We start from the raw sequence: 18860 nt of genomic DNA on the forward strand, positions 1-18860 counted from the left end.
TTTAACAACACCATTTCGATAAACATGCCAACAACAAAAATAATCCCGTTTCGTCAATCCCGTCCGACATGGATGTTTAAAATGTATTGATCATGACCGACTCGAGTCTGTTTTGGTCGAAATCTATTTTGATTGATATAAACGTCATGTGCTCCAAGCCCTGTGACAGCACTGACAAACTTCTTTACAGCTTGTAGGCTTTATATAGGCTTACAGGGCTTAATTTAGTTCTTACTGGTTATAGTGCCTATAAGCATTAGGAATGCTTATATAGAGCTACTTAGCACTGAAAAGCTGTTTAATGACCGTTATAATGCTCAGAACAGTGCTTAGTATTTACCTGGGATGTTTTGAATTTTTTTTGACATGAGTTTTATCAATTTTAGGGTGACAGTCATAGCACAATCATGGGCCACCCACAATTATGGGTCAATTCTATTTGAATAGCATGGTGAACAAACTAACTAATAATTGTGACAGAGTGACCCATAATTGTGCAATGACTGTATATGGGGCGGGTTTATTTCTCAGGGTTAGTATAATGGGTCAAATTGTCCGTAACCTATAGAAACTTTTTGTGAGTACCCAGGTATCCACTAAGCACTGTTCTGAGCATTATAACAGCCATTAAACAGCTTTTCAGTGCTAAATAGCTCTATATAAGCATTCCTAATGCTTATGGGCACTATAACCAGTAAGAACTAAATTAAGCCCTGTAAGCCTATATAAAGCCTACAAGCTGTAAAGAAGTTTGTCAGTGCTGTCACAGGGCTTGGAGCACATGACGTTTATATTAATCAAAATAGATTTCGACCAAAACAGACTCGAGTCGGTCATGATCAATACATTTTAAACATCTATGTCGGACGGGTTTGGTGTAACGGGATTATTTTTGTTGTTGGAATGTTTATCGGAATGGCGTTGTTGAATAGATAATGGAATCTGGTAATCTTGATTATTCCATTTTTTTTCAATCAAGACAAACTCCAGCTCGTTTCCCCCTTCTTCTGAAACGTTTCCTGACCATTCATATAAACATTGCTTCTCCTGCATCAATTCCTGCGTTCGTCACCACCAAGCTTACCACTGAATCATCCTCATCCCTTATCATTTTCAACCTTCGAGGTTGTTTTTCATGGTTTAAATACTAGTTTGATCACATCATTCCCATGGTGCATTGGTGGAGCAGATGAGAAAGACAACGGACTTGGACTTGATCAGGAACCCGGAGGACAACAGCTAGAATCTGGATGAAGTAGCAAAAAAGCAACTTGAATGGAAGCGAAGGAAGTTAGAAAAGAACAGGAGATAAACGAAATATTGTTTTTTTTTCTTTGTCTCACTTTTGACAACTTTCGCTCCAGAGACTTGGTACGATATTTTAAAGTTGGCCGTATATCAGCCGAATAATTCGCCGGAGGTGGCTTTTGAGCAGCTCTATAAGAGGATTTAGAACCAATTAGCTCTGTTAGCCCGGTTCTACATTCGACTATAGAGCCGACGTAATGCCATTTTTACGGCTTAATGATTCCTTGGGTAGGAATGAATGCCATTAATCTAAAATATAACAATTTTTCAGCTGGCAGACATAAGGTACACCGGGGCAAGTGAAACCTAAAAAAGTGCTAGTTTGATTTTGTCATGCCAAAAAATGCAAAACATAAATAATTGTATAATTCCAACGGTTCAGACATTGTAGGTATGTTTCTTCATACTAACGAGCATTCCAACTTTTTCAAAATGTTTTTATTCTATATATTATGCATATAATGGAAAGTGCAGCAGATCTTCATTTACGGGACAAGTGGGACATATTCAGAATTTTTGTACGCTCCCGGCACAATGATTAGTTGCAATTAAATTTGCAATTGGCTATATCTCAGCAATGACTCAATCGATTTTCAAAATTCTTTTACCAATCTCTTGTCCGTATCTTAAAGTTTCAGAAAAAATTGATAGAAATGTTTTTACAGGTGTTCAAATTTCCTTTGAAGCAGTACCCAAGTAACCATTAAGCCGTAAAAATGGCATTACGTCGGCTCTATAGTCGAATGTAGAACCGGGCTAACAGAGCTAATTGGTTCTATATCCTCTTATAGAGCTGCTCAAAAGCCACCTCTGGCGAATTATTCGGCTGATATACGGCCAACTTTAAAATATCGTACCAAGTCTCTGGAGCGAAAGTTGTCAAAAGTGAGACAAAGAAAAAAGAAAAACAATATAATGTTTATCTCCTTTTCTTTTCTAACTTCCTTCGCTTGCATTCAAGTTGCTTTTTTGCTACTTCATCCAGATTCTAGCTGTTGTCCTCCGCGTTCCTGATCAAGTCCAAGTCCGTTGTCTTTCTCATCTGCTCCACCAATGCACCATGGGAATGATGTGATCAAACTAGTATTTAAACCATGAAAAACAACCTCGAAGGTTGAAAATGATATGGGATGAGGATGATTTAGTGGTAAGCTTGGTGGTGACGAACGCAGGAATTGATGCAGGAGAAGCAATGTTTATATAAATGTTCGGGAAACGTTTCAGAAGAAGGGGGAAACGAGCTGGAGTTTGTCTTGATTGAAAAAAAATGGAATAATCAAGATTACCAGATTCCATTATCTATTCAACAACGCCATTCCGATAAACATTTCAATATTGTCTATCCGGTTGGAATCAAGACAGTCATTCAATCAAAAATTGCCATTTTCTTGGTCCACAAGTGTCGCAACTGTTTCGCATCTAGTGCGCTGTGTTGCTAAGAACAACGACAAGGATGCGCACTACTTTTGACATAATTCAAAAACGTCGCGAGTTGGGTCGTGTCGCGACTTGATTGTGCGCGGTCCGGTTTGGTGGCGGCCCGACAATAACAAAAATAATCCCGTTACACCAAACCCGTCCGACATGGATGTTTAAAATGTATTGATCATGACCGACTCGAGTCTGTTTTGGTCGAAATCTGTTTTGATTGATATAAACGTCATGTGCTCCAAGCCCTGTGACAGCACTGACAAACTTTTTTACAGCTTGTAGGCTTTATATAGGCTTACAGGGCTTAATTTAGTTCTTACTGGTTATAGTGCCCATAAGCGTTAGGAATGCTTATATAGAGCTATTTAGCACTGAAAAGCTGTTTAATGGCTGTTATATGCTCAGAACAGTGCTTAGTGGTTACCTGGGTACAATCTCTACCAATTTTATTCGACATGCTCATTTAATTGTGAATTTTCAACATCCCAAGTAATACAGAAAACATCTTTTAAAATATATTTTTAAAAGATGTATTATAAATGCCATAAATGAGCATTAGGAAACATTTTTTTTGTTAATATTAGGGTCTGTTTATGTTTATCAATTACAAATAAGAAAAACATAATTTGTTTTGCCCATCGACTTCATTATGGATAAAATGTAGTGAATATACTTTGAAATAACAATACTAGAGCATCGAACTTATCGTGCTAGCAAAACTATTTGCGTTCTCCCAACATTCAACAGCTTCAGGTGCGCTCAGCAATCTGCTCCAACTGCAAGGCCAGAACAACAGTGAAAACTCACACGCCTATCCACCATAGATCTTCTATGCGCTACAGCAAACTTTTTGGCTTCGATTTTCTCTCACTATATAATGTTCTTATTGCTACCCTTGAAATGAAACCAAATCATTTTTAGTGACACCGCCCTGTAATAAAGGTGTACGTCTTCGTGGTTTTTCCAGCTTTCTGATGTGGCACCTTTTCTAACGCATTTCATCAGCACTGATAATAGCTGCCGGTTGCCGATTGTTGCATACCAGGTTGCATAGAATCATCCGCTAACAAGTGTGTAATGCACTGTGATTCCCATGAGCTCAAACATCAGTATAAGCGTCCTTGTGCTGCTAGTCAATTTCCTTACCATTTCATATTTCATTTCGGTAATTTGTAGTACCACTCGCGGATTTCTCGAGGTTATTTACCATCAACAAATTAGGCGTCACGATGCAAAAAAAAAAAATATTTTGACATTTTTCTAAATCCTAGACTCACTAAAGAATAAGTTGTAATTTAGTAATTGTTATTTATGATGATTGCCCCGAAACAAACAAACGAATATTTTTATACGCGCGTGTTGAAATAACGCTATCAAGACGTATTACAGATGTTATTTAAAACTTCCTCCACAATCTATTATTGGATTGCTGTCATAACGCAATTTCAACGTTGTTTCATCTTTATAATGATAATGAAGGCTTGTCGAAATGGATAAGTTTTTTAGTAAAGGGTGTCCAAGATGAAATTGACACACAGAAAATATTGTATAACTTTTGATTGCGTTCGCCAAAATAGCTAATTTTTTGACCATGAATAGTATATTATGTGTAGCTAATCCCATAAAATTTTCATTAAAATCGGTTGAGTATTGGCGGAGATATCGTTAAAACAAGGGAATTGCCACTTGAGAATCTTGTGCAAACATTTTGAAAAATATCACTTTTTTGCAGCTTCAACTCTGGCGCCAAAAATACTGAACCGATTTCAATGAAAAATTTCATGAACGTAAAGTACATATGTTTGTAGAAGTAGTTTGTCAAAATTCCATTCAATTTGATCATACAGTTAAAAAGTTATAGCCATATATGTCGCACTACGTTACAATAAGCAGATGTGGTTTTTAGTATAGGGAAATTCAAACTGCTCTTACTCCACAAAAATGGCTGAAATTTCCACTGTAAACAGTTTATTATGTTTCCAGTTCAAAACCGAATTAGCGATATTTTTTCTTTGACTTCCGCTGCTTTTGCCTTGCGTTAAACATAATGTCGGAAGTGGGGCGCTGTATAGAGCACCAGGGGTACAATACAGCGCCCCACTTCCGACATTGTGTTTAACGCAAGGCAAAAGCAGCGGAAGTCAAAGAAAAAATGTCGCTAATTCGGGTTTGAACTGGAAACATAATAACACATCAATACAGTTTAACACATCAATTTTACACTGTCAAAGTTTTATAAAAATCGGGACAGTGCTACCAGTTCTACAGTCTAAATAGTGCACGCGGAACTAAAAATGGTCAAAAAGTACCTTTACCTTGAAGCGATTTGAACTTTGGATATTTACTAGAAAAAGTACTGAACCGATTTCGATCAAATTTTTACCACTTAATTGATACTATGTTAAGAATATCGAGTGAACTTTTCAAACGTTTTGATGAGGTAACAAAAAAGTTACAGCCTAAGCATTTTTTTATCTTAAAGAAAATTTTATGGTATTACCTACACATAATATAATATTCATGGTCAAAAAATTAGCTATTTTGGCGAACGCAATCAAAAGTTATACAATAGGCTAATCCAGATTACCCCCAATTGTAGAGGCGCTTGGTGAGATGAGGAGAAAATCGTTTGTTTACATAAAAAGGTCAATTTTTTGTCGTCAAATTTTACTCATTCTTGGCTCTAGAAGTTGCTATTTTCCATTTGCAATGGCTTCCATTATCATCATTCTTGATGCCCATGCCGACAGATACCGGATTGGCCAGCTAACAAAAAATCCGGAAGATCGCCCGCCGGAGGCATAGCAAGAGCTCCTCAAATTAATCACATAAATTGTTCGTAAGTACCTACCGGATCTAGGCGCATCTGAAAGAGAATTAAATTTTCTTTCCAAAAAGTGCTCGTTTGTTTCTCTACGATGCGGAATTCGATATGAAAAAGTGAAAAAAGTGCAGTTTGCCTATGCTGCGCCATGTTAAATTTTGGCGGAGCCCCGTTTTTCATAGGGTTCTCATTCCTGCCACCAGATGCGGAGGGATCGTTAGCTTCCGTTGGATTTACCTATATTTACTGTGTGCCAATTTCTTCGTGGACACCCCCGTGAAGAGAATTGTCAAAACAAGCAACAAAGAAGGCGCGGCGATTACTCTTTATCCCAACTGGTAATAGATAATGACTTGATCTCGATTTTTTTTTGTTGCAGACAAAACGGAAGCTGAATTTGTTGCGTACTTTTAAACTCGTGAATAATCAATTATTACTAACCCAAAATCGAAACTTTTCGATGATACATCTTCGGCAGCGTTGCAGTGTTAACCTACTCGAAGTTACCGCTCGAAAATCACAATGCAAGGCTTAAAAACTCGTGGTGCACAATCTTTGTCCTATTCTGTTCAAGTTGGGACAAACTTATGCCACATTGGGTAGAATGTCGCAACAAATTCAGGTTGCGACATTGTCGTTATTGTTGCGCGATGATTGAATTTTGATTCACTGGGACACCCTTTAACAGTACCGATTAAAAACTTGTCTACGTGTCTTGTTTAAATGAACATATGAAAGAAATTAGCTTTAATATTTTCCTATTTTGCAAATAAAATTGTAATTAACAGTTCTAACGAACAATTTTCATATTAACATTTTATTTGAGGTGCTGTTGAAGTGAATCATTGTGTTTAGGATTGTAGGTTTAATCAACAAAATGATTGAAGTAGTTCAGATCACTTTGAACGGCAGTGTAGGTTTTTTTTGTCGCCAACGTTCGCGACATCCACGTTCAGTCTAGTCATAGCTTCGAATAAGGCCCAACCTCTCACGTTAGTCAAGCGGCTACCCCACTCAATCGCCCAGGCGTTGAAGTCTTCACCGATGACCACTGGACTCAATTCCACTATTGCGCTTGTTAACGATTCCAGCATAGATGAGAACTGGTCTATCGTCCACCTGGGAGGGGCATAACAACTGCAGTAGTATACCCCGTTGATCTTCGCTATTGCGAAGCCCTCGTGCGACGTGGGAACTATTTCCTGGACCGGAAAACGACCGGTTGTACAGATCGCCGCTAGCTTGGCCTTATCCGCTACCCAGTTTCCGTTATCGGGAGGGATGCGGTATGGGTCCGATAGTAGTGCGATGTCTGTACTTGACTCCGAGACTGACTGCCACAGCAACTGTTGTGCGGCTTCACAGTGGTTCAGGTTTAATTGTGTAACCTGCATTATCGTTTGGAACTTCGACCTCCTCGCGTGCCTGGACATTTAGGCCCGCCCGTCGTGTGGCCCTTGTTCGCGTGAAAATCAGGCATTTTGAGGCAAAGTTGCACTCCCTGGCGATATGGCTTTCTACTCCTCACTTCCTGCAGAGCTTACTCCGGTCTGGGCCTTTGCATGTCCAAGGCTTATGCCCTTGCTCAAAGGACTTGAAGCACGCCACTAGCGGCTCGCATATGCTGAGCGGGCACACTGACCAAGCTACCTTGATCTTGCCGACTGCAATCGCCTTGTTCGCATCCCCTACGGGGAGTTTGAACGCGGCAATCTGCGTGCCAGCCGGACCCTTACGCAGGCGGATCGATGCACTTGGTACATCTATCTCACACTGCAGTTTGGGTGCGGCTGCGAGCTCCTCTGCGTCGGGTTTTAGCACGGGTGTCCAGGTTTTAACACTGAAGAGTTGCCTCCGCCGTTAGGGCTCTTATCTGCACCTTATCTCCAAGTACCTCTTGGGCTAGTGCTTTGTAGGAAGTACCTTTATTGGCTGATTTTGAGTGTGGTGTGCGATACTTGCAGTAAAACCGTAGCGCTGAGAATCGACGTCTTTTAAGTAAGCGAAGTCGATTATTTGACCATGGAGGTTTGCTTGGTGGCCACTTGATCGGGACGTTCTCAAACATTATACGATGAATTGCGTTTGTGAGCAAATCGACAGCAACACCAACATCACAGGTAGACTCCAAAAAATCCAGTTAATGGTCGATAATTCCGCGCTATACCATCAAAATTTGCACGTCTGAAATCGTAGCCCGTGAAGTCGTCGGTAGATTCATGCTGCATTGGTAACATGCTAGAAATGGTGATCTCAATTGCCGGGTGGAAACCATCTAATCGGGTGAGAGGTTCTGCGGCTTCGTATACTGAACAGTTGTTAAGAGCGACTTCGTTGACCAAAGCTAGGTCAAGAATGCCCCCAACGCTGTTTGTAATAGTAATAAGTTGCGAAAGGCCATGAAAGCTGAAGCCGTCCAGAAGAGTACTGGTGGCTGTACTAACATGGGAAATGGGAATGATTGATATCGACGGACGCGTATCCATCTTCGTTTTTCCTCCAGCAGACATCAGATAAATTGTCATCACCAAGTTGCAGAACAGCATCGTTTGGGGTGGAGATTGCTTAGGATATTCCCAATGAAATCAACGTGGCAATGAATATCGGAGATGCAATTTTTCCGGTCAGGAGGTAGATACATCACACCGTTGTGTGGCGAGTGGTCAGCTAATTTAATTTTAACCCAGAGTTGTTCTAGTGAGTCTTGGCAGTAACTATACTGAGAGAAAACAGCTATAAGGACACCAACACCGCGAGATTTATTGCTATTGTGGGCGTTCCTGTCAGCCTGAAAAACCGAGTAGCAATTGCTGAATAACTGCGGGGAAAGTATGCAGTCATCCAGCCACGTTTCGGTGAGAACTACCACATCATAGTCCATCTCGCGCACTGCTTGGGCAAAATCGTCGATTTTGGTTCTCAAGCCGCACACGTTTTGATAATAGATGCGTAATTCGTTGAAGCTGGAATTTTTAACAACATCAGGAGGAGAACCATTTGGTGAGATTGGGTACTTGCCTAAATGCACAAGCTGGAAGACCCCATCACCGGACCCAATCACAGGACCAGGAGGGCTGTTGTGCGCAGGCAGGGAGGGGTTGACTGTGGTGGGAGGTTCAGGAGCTTCCAATGTGCTAGATGTGGTGCCTCCTGGGTGATGAATAGCAGTGCAAAAAGCGTGCGATGCAGAACAAGTTGACGATGGAGTTGCTGCGCTGCGAAGTGTGACGTTTTTAGAGGAAGTAACGTTCTTGAGTGAATTGTACTTGCCTGGAAGTGCGGGCTGGAAGACTCCGTTGCCAAATCCGAACACAGGACCAGGACGACTGAAGAGCGCTGGCAGCGGGGTCTCGACTGTGACGGGAGGCTCAGGAGCTTCCAAAATGCCAAGTGTAGTGCGTCCTGGGAGTGCTGAAGTCAGCTGCTCTGACTTATTGGAGCTGCAATGCGGAAGAGCATCAGAGCATATATTGTTGACATCGAAAGGGTACATGCCTATGGTGTAAAAAAAGCTTGTTAGAATTGAATGTGAAAAAATGCAACTTAATAACATTTAGCAGAAAAAGAACAGCATCGAACATCACAATTGCATTAGGTGATCAAAATGTGGAAAGATGTGTAAGAGTTAGGGACTTAGGAGTAATCTTAGACTCTAAACTTACTTTCGCAGACCATTATAACACTGTAGGCGCGGTCTAAGACGTAGAATAGCGATCACGGTTCTAATAGCGAATCCATTTATTTCGGAAGAAGCTTTAAAGCTAAAATAGATATATTTTTATGATTTACAGACCTTAATGAACTATTATCAACCAATACTCACAACTCCGTGTCTCTAGTCAATTCTTTCCGTCTTGACAACCGTCCTGTGATAATTCATCTAGTCAATCTACCTATTTTAGTCAACATTATCGTCTTAGTTATGAGTCATTCAATAGATTTTAAGTTTACTCACTGTCGTAGTCGTTGTTGATTGTATTAGATGTATAGTTTAAGGTTTATTGTAGTAATTAGAGTATAAATTCTGCTTGGAAGTTAACCTATAAATGTAGATTTTGTGCAATTTGTGTTCAATCTTCCGGTATCAATCTGCATTTTTCACTCACAAGCAATAGGAAATTCATTACAATTCACGGTTCCTATTTCATAGTTTTCCAATTAGAAATTTAAGTAGTTGTAACCAATTTTAATAAGAAACTTTTAACTGCATGCCATTCATTAGCCACATTTCTCACTTTTGTTTATTCTACCTGACATTTGGAGCTGTCTTCGTCTACATCTCCACTCATACCAATAAAGCTAACGGGTGACAAGCCGTCCGTCAAACCTGCAGCATCCCTGTGGTCCATTTCTGCTGCCGCGCTGACGGTTGTAACGCCTCCCGCAACATCCCCCTCCCCGTAATGCTGCTCCGATCCAGCAGGATTACTTTTAGGATGTACGTCCAGCACGGCTAGCTTCGCTACGGGACGCCGAAGAATTCCTGTAGCAGTCTGAACATCCACTTGTCGAATACGACCATCTTTTCCAGGGATGACCTTCAACACCTTGCCTCGAGGCCATTGATTGCGAGTGGTCTCGCCTACGATGAAAACGACGTCATTTTCCTGGATAGGCTTCACGTCTTCTTGCCACTTGGTCCGTCGAGTCAAGTCCGGTAGATACTCCCGAATCCATCTTGCCCAGAACTGATCCAGGACAAAACGACAAAGATTCCATCCGTTTCGCAGGGCTTCACCTTCCATAGTGGGTGTCTTTTCCTGTTGTTTGACCCCATTTGAACTCAGAAGAATAAAGTGATTCGAAGTTAAAGCCTCTTGGTCCGAAGTCTCCAGTGGCACGTAAGTCAATGGTCTTGAGTTGACCATCGCTTCCGCATCGCAAAGTATTGTGTGAAAGACTTCTTCTGATGGAGCACGAGCTTGATTGATGGACTCCATAGCTATTTTCACCGCTCTGACCATCCTCTCCCATGCACCGCCCATGTGCGGGGAGGACGGCGGGATGAAGAACCACCGTGTATTGGTATCGGTGAAAGTCTCCGACAACTCACGGTTCATTGCAGCTATCTGTCCGGCCAGCTCTCGGCTGGCACCGACAAAATTTGTTCTATGGTCAGTGTAGATTTGTGTCGGTGCACCTCGCCGCGCGATGAACCGCCGCAGAGCTAACCTACAGGATTCCGTAGATAGTGGCGCGGCTACTTCCAGATGTACTGCTCTAATCACCAAACATGTGAAGAGAGCCACCCAGCGTTTCACCTGACTACGGCTGATTTTTATCAAAAACGGCCCGAAATAATCAATTCCAACCAACGAGAAAGAACGAACGAACGGAGTCACGCGGGCTTCTGGAAGAGGTGCCATTTTAGGCACTACTGGATGTTCCTTGTACACAGTGCACCACTGACACTGCTTCGTCACCTGTCGCACCATCGTCCGAAGAGCCGAAATGTCATACCTTTGACGTATTTCGTTCACCACGGTTTCACTGTTGTGGTGACCAAGACGTTTGTGGTACCAGTCTACCAAGAGCTCAGTTACCCGATGGTTTTTTGGCAATATTACAGGAGACCGCGCATCATACGGTGCTAGCGCACATGCCTCTGTTCGACCTTGCATGCGTATGACGCCGAACTCATCCAGAAACGGTGATAGTTGTTTGATAGGACTACTGTTTTCCAATTTCAAAGGTTTGCTGTTTTCGGACGTTTTCATTTGCTCAAGAGCAGCAATCTCGTCGGCGTATGCTTCTGCTTGAGCGAGCCGCCACAACGTCCTTTCCGCCCGTACCAAGGCTTCTTGCTTCAATTGCGATTCGGTCTCGTTCTTAACGGGTTTCCGCAGACGATCCATAAAGGAGTATACAAATGCCATGGCGCGAAGCATTCGTTCCCACTTAGAAAATCGGTCATACTTGATAATTGGTTGTATTAGTATTGTTCGGTGTACATGTATAGCACGCAGTTCTTCTTTAGTGCCCGTTGATAACGGCTGATGATGCGGCCAGTTGCTCTCCGACTGGATCAAAAAATCAGGTCCAGTGAACCAATGACTCTCCATTTGCATTGTGGGACCCTTTCCCCATTTTGTAGCGTCGTCTGCAATGTTAAGCTTTGTTCCGATCCAACGCCACTCTTCAGGTTCCGTTTCTTCTAGGATCTCTCCAATACGCACTGCTACATACTGGCGATACCTCCTTGTATCCGAGTTTATCCACGCTAGGACTGTTGTGGAGTCGCTCCAGAAAAATCTGCGTCGCACGGGAATCGTGTGGTACTCGGCAATGGATTTTGCTAAACGGCTACCAATGACCGCCGCTTGCAGTTCCAATCTAGGAACGGACATCGAGATTAAGGGAGCAACTTTCGCCTTGGAGGCTACCAATGTACATCTTGGCTGGCCGCGATCGACGATCCGAAAGTAGGCGACACAAGCGAAGGCCGACTCACTCGCATCCACGAATACATGTAACTGCATCGTTTGGAAACTATCCGGATCGTATCCGGGAAAATAGCAACGCGGGATCCGAATTTGGTCCAGTTTGGAAAGCTGTGCGATCCATCGTTCCCACTGCTTGGATATTTCTGCTGGAATAGCCTCGTCCCATCCAACCTTAGCCCTCCTATGGTCTTGGATCAACATCTTACCATGGATGAGCAGGTTTGATATTAGTCCAAGCGGATCAAACACACTCATTACGAATCTAAGGACACTTCGTTTCGTGATGGTGTTTGTTGATTCTAAGCAGTCGAAATCGTTCGGTAACTTCACGGAATACACAAAAACATCCTCGTCGGGTAGCCAGGCCATACCTAGGACGCGTTCCATTTGGCTTTGTTTATCGACGCTGAAGTCCTTTCTGTAGTCCGTTGCTTCTTCACCCATGAGATGCAGCACTTTCTTGGAATTGGATCGCCAGTTTCGCAGTTGAAATCCGGCGCTTTCCTGGATCATTCGCACATCCATGGCCAGTTTGACCATATCATCCTCCGAATCTCGACTATCCAGGTAATCGTCCACATAGTGGTTTTCAACTACCGCAGTTGCCGCTTCTGGATAATCGTCTTTCCATTCCATAGCGTTCTTGTTCTTGACAAAGTTGGCTGAACAGGGCGAACATGTCGAGCCGAAGGTGGCCACATCCATCACGAATACGTCAGGCTTCTTTGTCGTATCACCCGAATAAAAAATACAGTAGAAAAACCGAACGTTATATTGTAACAGTACTATTTAGAACCATATTTTTACAATAGACACCACTGCAAAAATAAAAATACAAAAACAATAAGATGTAATGTAGGATACCATACCGTGAATTGTAAATAAGATTTTTACAATATATTATACAGGTTGTTAAGTATCGTAACAATATAAAAAAATATTTTTCTCCATATATATTTTTTTGCAAAACCATACATTTAATTGTTAATGAATTGTTCAAAATAATGATACGTGGGTTTAAATACACCGTACATTGTATGGTACATGAATGGTTTCAAACAATAAAATGTACCGTAAATAAATTGTTTTTAATTGTAATTTCACTACTGGTTATACATTTAATCAAATGGTTTTGGAATGGTTCTCTTTTCTTATGTTGAATTGTTTTACATTACATAAACCATATATTGTTATATTATCTTGCCATTTTCCTCCTGTTAATGGCATCTTAGGCTTATTAGATTTATTAGAATGCGCTTTGGGAATTCTCCAGAGCGCTTTGGATAACCCTTCATATATAGGATCGCCCACGTCTAAGTCTGAGTAGTCTCTGATTGCATTAACAGTTGAAGCTTAGGCTCCCATGCCCCACCAGCCAGATAACCGGGTTTTGCCAACTAAGCATTATTTGTGGCAACACTTTGAGCGGCATGATGGAACTATGCCGAGCGCGCTAAGTGTTATTAGACCACTAATGTAGTTGCATGAAGTGGGTGACGAGGTACATAAGTATCATTACAGCGTGCTTAACTGTTATTGCAATATTGAGGCACCAGTTTGACTAAAGTTTGAAATACATAACAACTCATGAGAAAACTGTCAAGTTCGATTCAAATATAAGTTAGGTTAAAAAGCGAACCCGCAGACGAACCTATATTAAAAGTCATTTCAGTGTTCAGATGGCTCTACGTCAAAGATAAAGTTTGTCAACCGCATTCGATTCGATTGTGGTCGAAGGCAAGTTCACATGAGAGAAGAGGAGAAAACTCCCCTAAATGCAAATACAGAAAGAATAGTGTTGAAGTGTTGAACTCATCTACTGATTTACGGTAATCTGACCTGCATCTTTCCGGGTTGGCCTACATTGCATTCGTATTCCTCTCATCGCACTCTACACACCTAGCCCGCCCTCGAGCCCGCCATATCTCTTGGACCCCTGCTTGGACCTGCAGTTCTTAGGACATCTGGTTTACCACTGATTTAAACATGTTATTGGCATTAACCCTTTGGAGCCGGAGGGGTCATATATGACCCCGGCGATGAAACCGAGCATAACAAACGTGTTCGACACCAGCGAGGTTGCGTAAACAGCGGCGAAAAAAATCGATTCCAAAAGGTTAAATTGATGTTTTAACTTATTCACTTTTTTTTCTTTCCTTTCCTTTGCATCAAAAAAGTCACAAACATCAACAAACGGAAAAAATCTTAAACTGAATAAATCTGGTGTTCGATTTGAATAGGTCGAATCTGCATAGGAATCACAGCAAACATACGATCTATTCAAATCGAACACCAGAAATAATTAAAAATTCACGGAAAAATAATGTTTCGGAAAAGTGAATGGTTCAAACGTAAGAAAAACAGTATAATATATTGTTACATTAAAATCCAATGTAAATGTATAGTATAGCGAACCATTTCATTACAATACACTTTATTGTAGCTGGTACACTGTATGGCGCAGGAATGGTTTTCACCATATACCCTATGGTTAGTTTTTATCCGGGCACTTCTGTACAGAAACCGCTGAACTTGCCGATCTTCTCGTCTAATCTTCAGCTGGTGATACATCTCGCGGATGTCACCTGCAATCGCGCCCTGTCGCTGCCGAAAACGACATAACACAGCTGGCAACGAAGTTAGAAGGTCCGGCCCCTTGAGGAGCATGTCGTTCAGAGACACTCCACGCGCCTTGGCCGCCGCATCCCAAATGATTCGCACCTTCCCGGGCTTCCGGGGATTTGTTACTACTCCGAGTGGGAGGTACCACGTTCGAAGAGGATCGTTCTCCTCCAATTCCTCAGTCGTTGCTTTGTGGGCGTAACCTTTGCACTGATATTCGGCAATCTGTTTTTCCAAACTCGCTTGTAGTTCCGGATATTTCCGCAGCTTCTTCTCGAGGCAAATCAGGCGACGCTCGGCCATACCGTAGCTAGGTGGTAGCTCCATAATATCGTATCGCCATAGCAAGCCGGTTTCGTAGTGACCGTCGGCACGCTTGACTGTTGTTCGTTGCAAAATATCCTTTGCCCGGCGATCTTCGTCAGCTTCTGGACCACACGTGACCGAAACCCCGAGATTCTCCGTTGCAAAATAGCCTTCAACTAGGTCGTGAAGGCTACTTTCTTCTGCGCTTTTACAAATGTGGAAAACAGGCGACAAAGAATCCACCTTCGCATTGTCGATGCTCCCGAAGAGCGTCCATCCGAGCCTCGTTTTTGCTGCCACCGGCCCGTTTATCTGTCCTCCGCGTGTCTTCAGGGGTAGTGACAACTTTATATTGTCTAGTCCAATCAGGATACGTGGCACGGCTTCCTCATAGCTTTTCACTGGAAGCCCGGACAAATAGGGGTACTGACTAGCTAATTCTTCATACTGCATTGTTTGCACGGGAAGATCTAGCTGTTTCACAGAGCTAACACCGGACAATGCGAAACTTCTGCTGCTGTCCTCACCGGAAATTTTCAAACTAACCAGCCGAGAGTCTTTTTCGTGACGAGCCACCTTCCCTGTCCATGTTAAACAGAGTGGCTGCGATGTCCCACCAAGGTTCAGTAGATCGGCAACTTCTCTGTCGATTAGCGTCGACGACGAACCTTCATCAAAAAAGGCAAAGGTCGATAGTTTGGCCTCGTTACCGTACAGCACCACCGGGATAACACGGAATATCGTCGCGCTTTGGATTCCGCGATGAACGTTGATCGTGGCGTCGGATTTTGCACGAGCTCCTGAACTTTCAGGACCGGTCGTTTTAGTGGCGGACGGCTGATTTGGATGAAGTGATGGATGGTGTTGTTTGGTGCAATCTCCGATCCCACAAGTTCGAGATGACCTGCAGGCCCATCTTCCATGAGGGACTAGGCAGACTGCACAAAGCTGGTGTGTTTCGACGGTTTTCAACCGTTCTCCGAGCGACAAAGATTTAAACTTGCTGCAGTCCTTGATTCGGTGCCTAATGCTTTGGCACACGTAACACGGCCTGTCCTGAGTGTCCACCTTCTTTCTTTGCTGCTCAAGCTTCCGGGGCTCAGACACATGAGCATTGACGAACGCCTTATCTTTCTTCTGCTTGTCGTGTCCGCAGGGTCGAACTCCGTCAAAGTCGGTGAAATGCGCCACATCACTGGCAGCAGACGTGATTGCAGTCATGTAATCGCAAAATGATCCCAAGTCTACTTGTCCAGCGTTTCTTTTGTAAAGCGCCCAATCTAGTCGGAGATGTGGCGGCAACTTATCCACCAACTCCTGTAGAAGTGTTGGATTGTTCAGATGTGCATGTTGATTGGCGGCCTGAAGATGGCCAACAAGGTTCTGAACGACGAGACCGAAGTTTACCAACGTCTCTAACCTTTCAGCTTTCGGAGTAGGCACGTTACGAACCTTGATAAGCAGCGACTGTACCAGTCGCTCTGGGCTCCCGAACAATGTTTCCAACGTTTGCATAATTTTCGGGACCGATGACGGCAGCAATAGATTGCTCCGGACTGCCTCCAATGCTTTGCCTCTGAGGCACTTCTGCAGCCTCATCAAATTTTCGGCCTGCGAATAGCCACACATAGCAGTAGAATTGCGGTAGATGCTTATGAAAAGTGGGCATTCCTCAGGATTTCCCGTAAACGTTGGGAGCTCCTTAGGCACAACCTGCCGGGCAGACAACTGCTGTTGAAAGTGCCCCCACATTGCCTGCTGATCCTGCATCTGATGCTGCTGAGTAACGTGAGACTGTGCCGGTTGTTGTGGCGATCGATGCGACGATAACGTTTGATGTACCGAAGAATCCTCACTCATTGCATCAAATTCGACTGGAGGCTATCGAGGTGGGGTATACGAAAGCGGTGCTCGCAGCGCAGACGGTGGAAGTGACCATTCACCAAACCGAACGCTCGCCGCCGATCTCGATTGTTGCTGCTGTGTGTGCAACTGTTGTGGCAATAGAGGGTTGACCGACGCTTGTGTTGTCGGTGTTGTTTGCACAATAGCTTGCTGCTGGATCACTGGCTCCTGGGACGACTGGGAAACAGAGGGGAGCTGTGAAGTCGCCGCCTCTTTGAGCTGCACATCGGTTTGTTGTTGCGGTGTTGAACTCGACGGAGGCAAATCGATTATTGATACCGCCGGCCGTTTGTCGTTTGCTTGTAGTAACGATGCTTCGCTAATACACGGAAATGAAACGCGTGATTGAGGAGGTGGAGACTTCGATAGTGGTTCAGCAAACAAAAACGTTGGTAGAGCCGGTCGAGGAACGAGCTTTGGAAGTATAGGTGGAGGCATTGCTGATTGTGCATACGCAGGCTGAGTATACACTGGTTGTGTAAACAGCGGTTGGATATACATCGAACGGGAACTTCGTACTGCTTCAGCCGATCGAATTGGTGTGGAAGCTGTGATCGGATTGTTTACACCAGCGACCGAACTCCTGCCACCAGTACTAGCGTGATCAGTTACCCATTCGATAGCAGGTCGAAATGTTGGTTGCTTGTCTCCGGAGCGCGCTCGTTCATTCGTCGGATTTGATGGGACTTTAGGCAATGTTCCGGTGTATTTGGTCAACATTCCTCCACCTTGTCCGCTACTTGCTACGGGAATACCAGTGCCAATCGATACTGGCGGAAATATGTCTTCGATGTCATTTACGGACACTGGATTACCTCCAGCAGCTTCGTCCAAGCCTTGAATCCACTGCTGCACCGAATGATTACTTCGGCTAATTCGGCTCCGCCGACTTCTATAACTGCCTTCCTCGTCCTCTGCCTCAGCGAGTAGCAGAGCGTATTTATCCTCGAGATATTTCTTCTCGATCGCAGCTTTCTCCTCCAGCGCCTTTTCCTGGGTCTTTTTCTCTTCTTCCAGCCGCATGAGCTGCAATCGAACTCGTGCCGACCGGGACCTGCTATTGCTTTTTCCGGACATCGAAGGATCACTTATGGTCACCGTGTAGATGCAGCCCTTGCATGTCCACTTACCGTCCAGCGTCTCAGTCATCTCCATGCACGTACGATGGTACCAACGATGACACTTATCGCAAGCTACAATTCCTGCTACATGGTCAGATTTTTTGCATTTCTCGCAAACGCTCTGAGGTCTGCCAGCATTGGCTTTCGCCGCCGCTGCTCGCGTAGTTGTGGGCATCATAGGATTGTCCTTTAGATGACCTCCAGGATCAGATGAACTACTTACAGCAGTACCGTTCTCATCGAGAGGAGTTCTTTAAAGTTTGTAGGCGCGGTCTAAGACGTAGAATAGCGATCACGGTTCTAATAGCGAATCCATTTATTTCGGAAGAAGCTTTAAAGCTAAAATACATATATTTTTATGATTTACAGACCTTAATGAACTATGATCAACCAATACTCACAACTCCGTGTCTCTAGTCAATTCTTTCCGTCTTGACAACCGTCCTGTGATAATTCATCTAGTCAATCTACCTATTTTAGTCAACATAATCGTCTTAGTTATGAGTCATTCAATAGATTTTAAGTTTACTCACTGTCGTAGTCGTTGTTGATCGTATTAGATGTATAGTTTAAGATTTATTGTAGTAATTAGAGTATAAATTCTGCTTGGAAGTTAACCTATAAATGTAGATTTTGTGCAATAGTTAGTTCAATCTTCCGGTATCAATCTGCATTTTTCACTCACAAGCAATAGGAAATTCATTACAATTCACGGTTCCTATTTCAAAGTTTTCCAATTAGAAATTTAAGTAGTTGTAACCAATTTTAATAAGAAACTTTTAACTGCATGCCATTCATTAGCCACATTTCTCACTTTTGTTTATTCTACCTGACATTTGGAGCTATCTTCGTCTACATCTCCACTCATACCATTAAAGCTAACGGGTGACAAGCCGTCCG

General features: G+C 43.2%; 1 protein-coding gene across 1 annotated transcript; it reads right to left on the minus strand.

Annotated features, from left to right (window-relative positions):
- Window positions 1-9804: 9804 nt before the first annotated feature.
- On the minus strand, window positions 9805-16794 carry LOC134289986 (uncharacterized). The gene is made up of 2 exons (XM_062856880.1): window positions 14517-16794; window positions 9805-12668 (listed from the first exon to the last, which is right to left on the minus strand). The coding sequence occupies exons 1-2, from the start codon at window positions 16792-16794 to the stop codon at window positions 9805-9807; spliced, it is 5142 nt and encodes a 1713-aa protein (XP_062712864.1).
- Window positions 16795-18860: the final 2066 nt, after the last annotated feature.

The sequence above is a fragment of the Aedes albopictus genome, chromosome 1 (assembly GCF_035046485.1).
Source record: "Aedes albopictus strain Foshan chromosome 1, AalbF5, whole genome shotgun sequence".
Lineage (NCBI taxonomy): Eukaryota > Metazoa > Arthropoda > Insecta > Diptera > Culicidae > Aedes > Aedes albopictus.

Coding starts and splice junctions, on each gene's coding strand:
- LOC134289986 (XM_062856880.1), bottom strand. CDS start 16,794: ATGAGTGAGGATTCTTCGGTACATCAAACGTTATCGTCGCATCGATCG. Junction 12,669..14,516: donor TCAGCGGTTTCTGTACAGAA/GTGCCCGGATAA, acceptor CGCCCTGTTCAG/CCAACTTTGTCAAGAACAAG.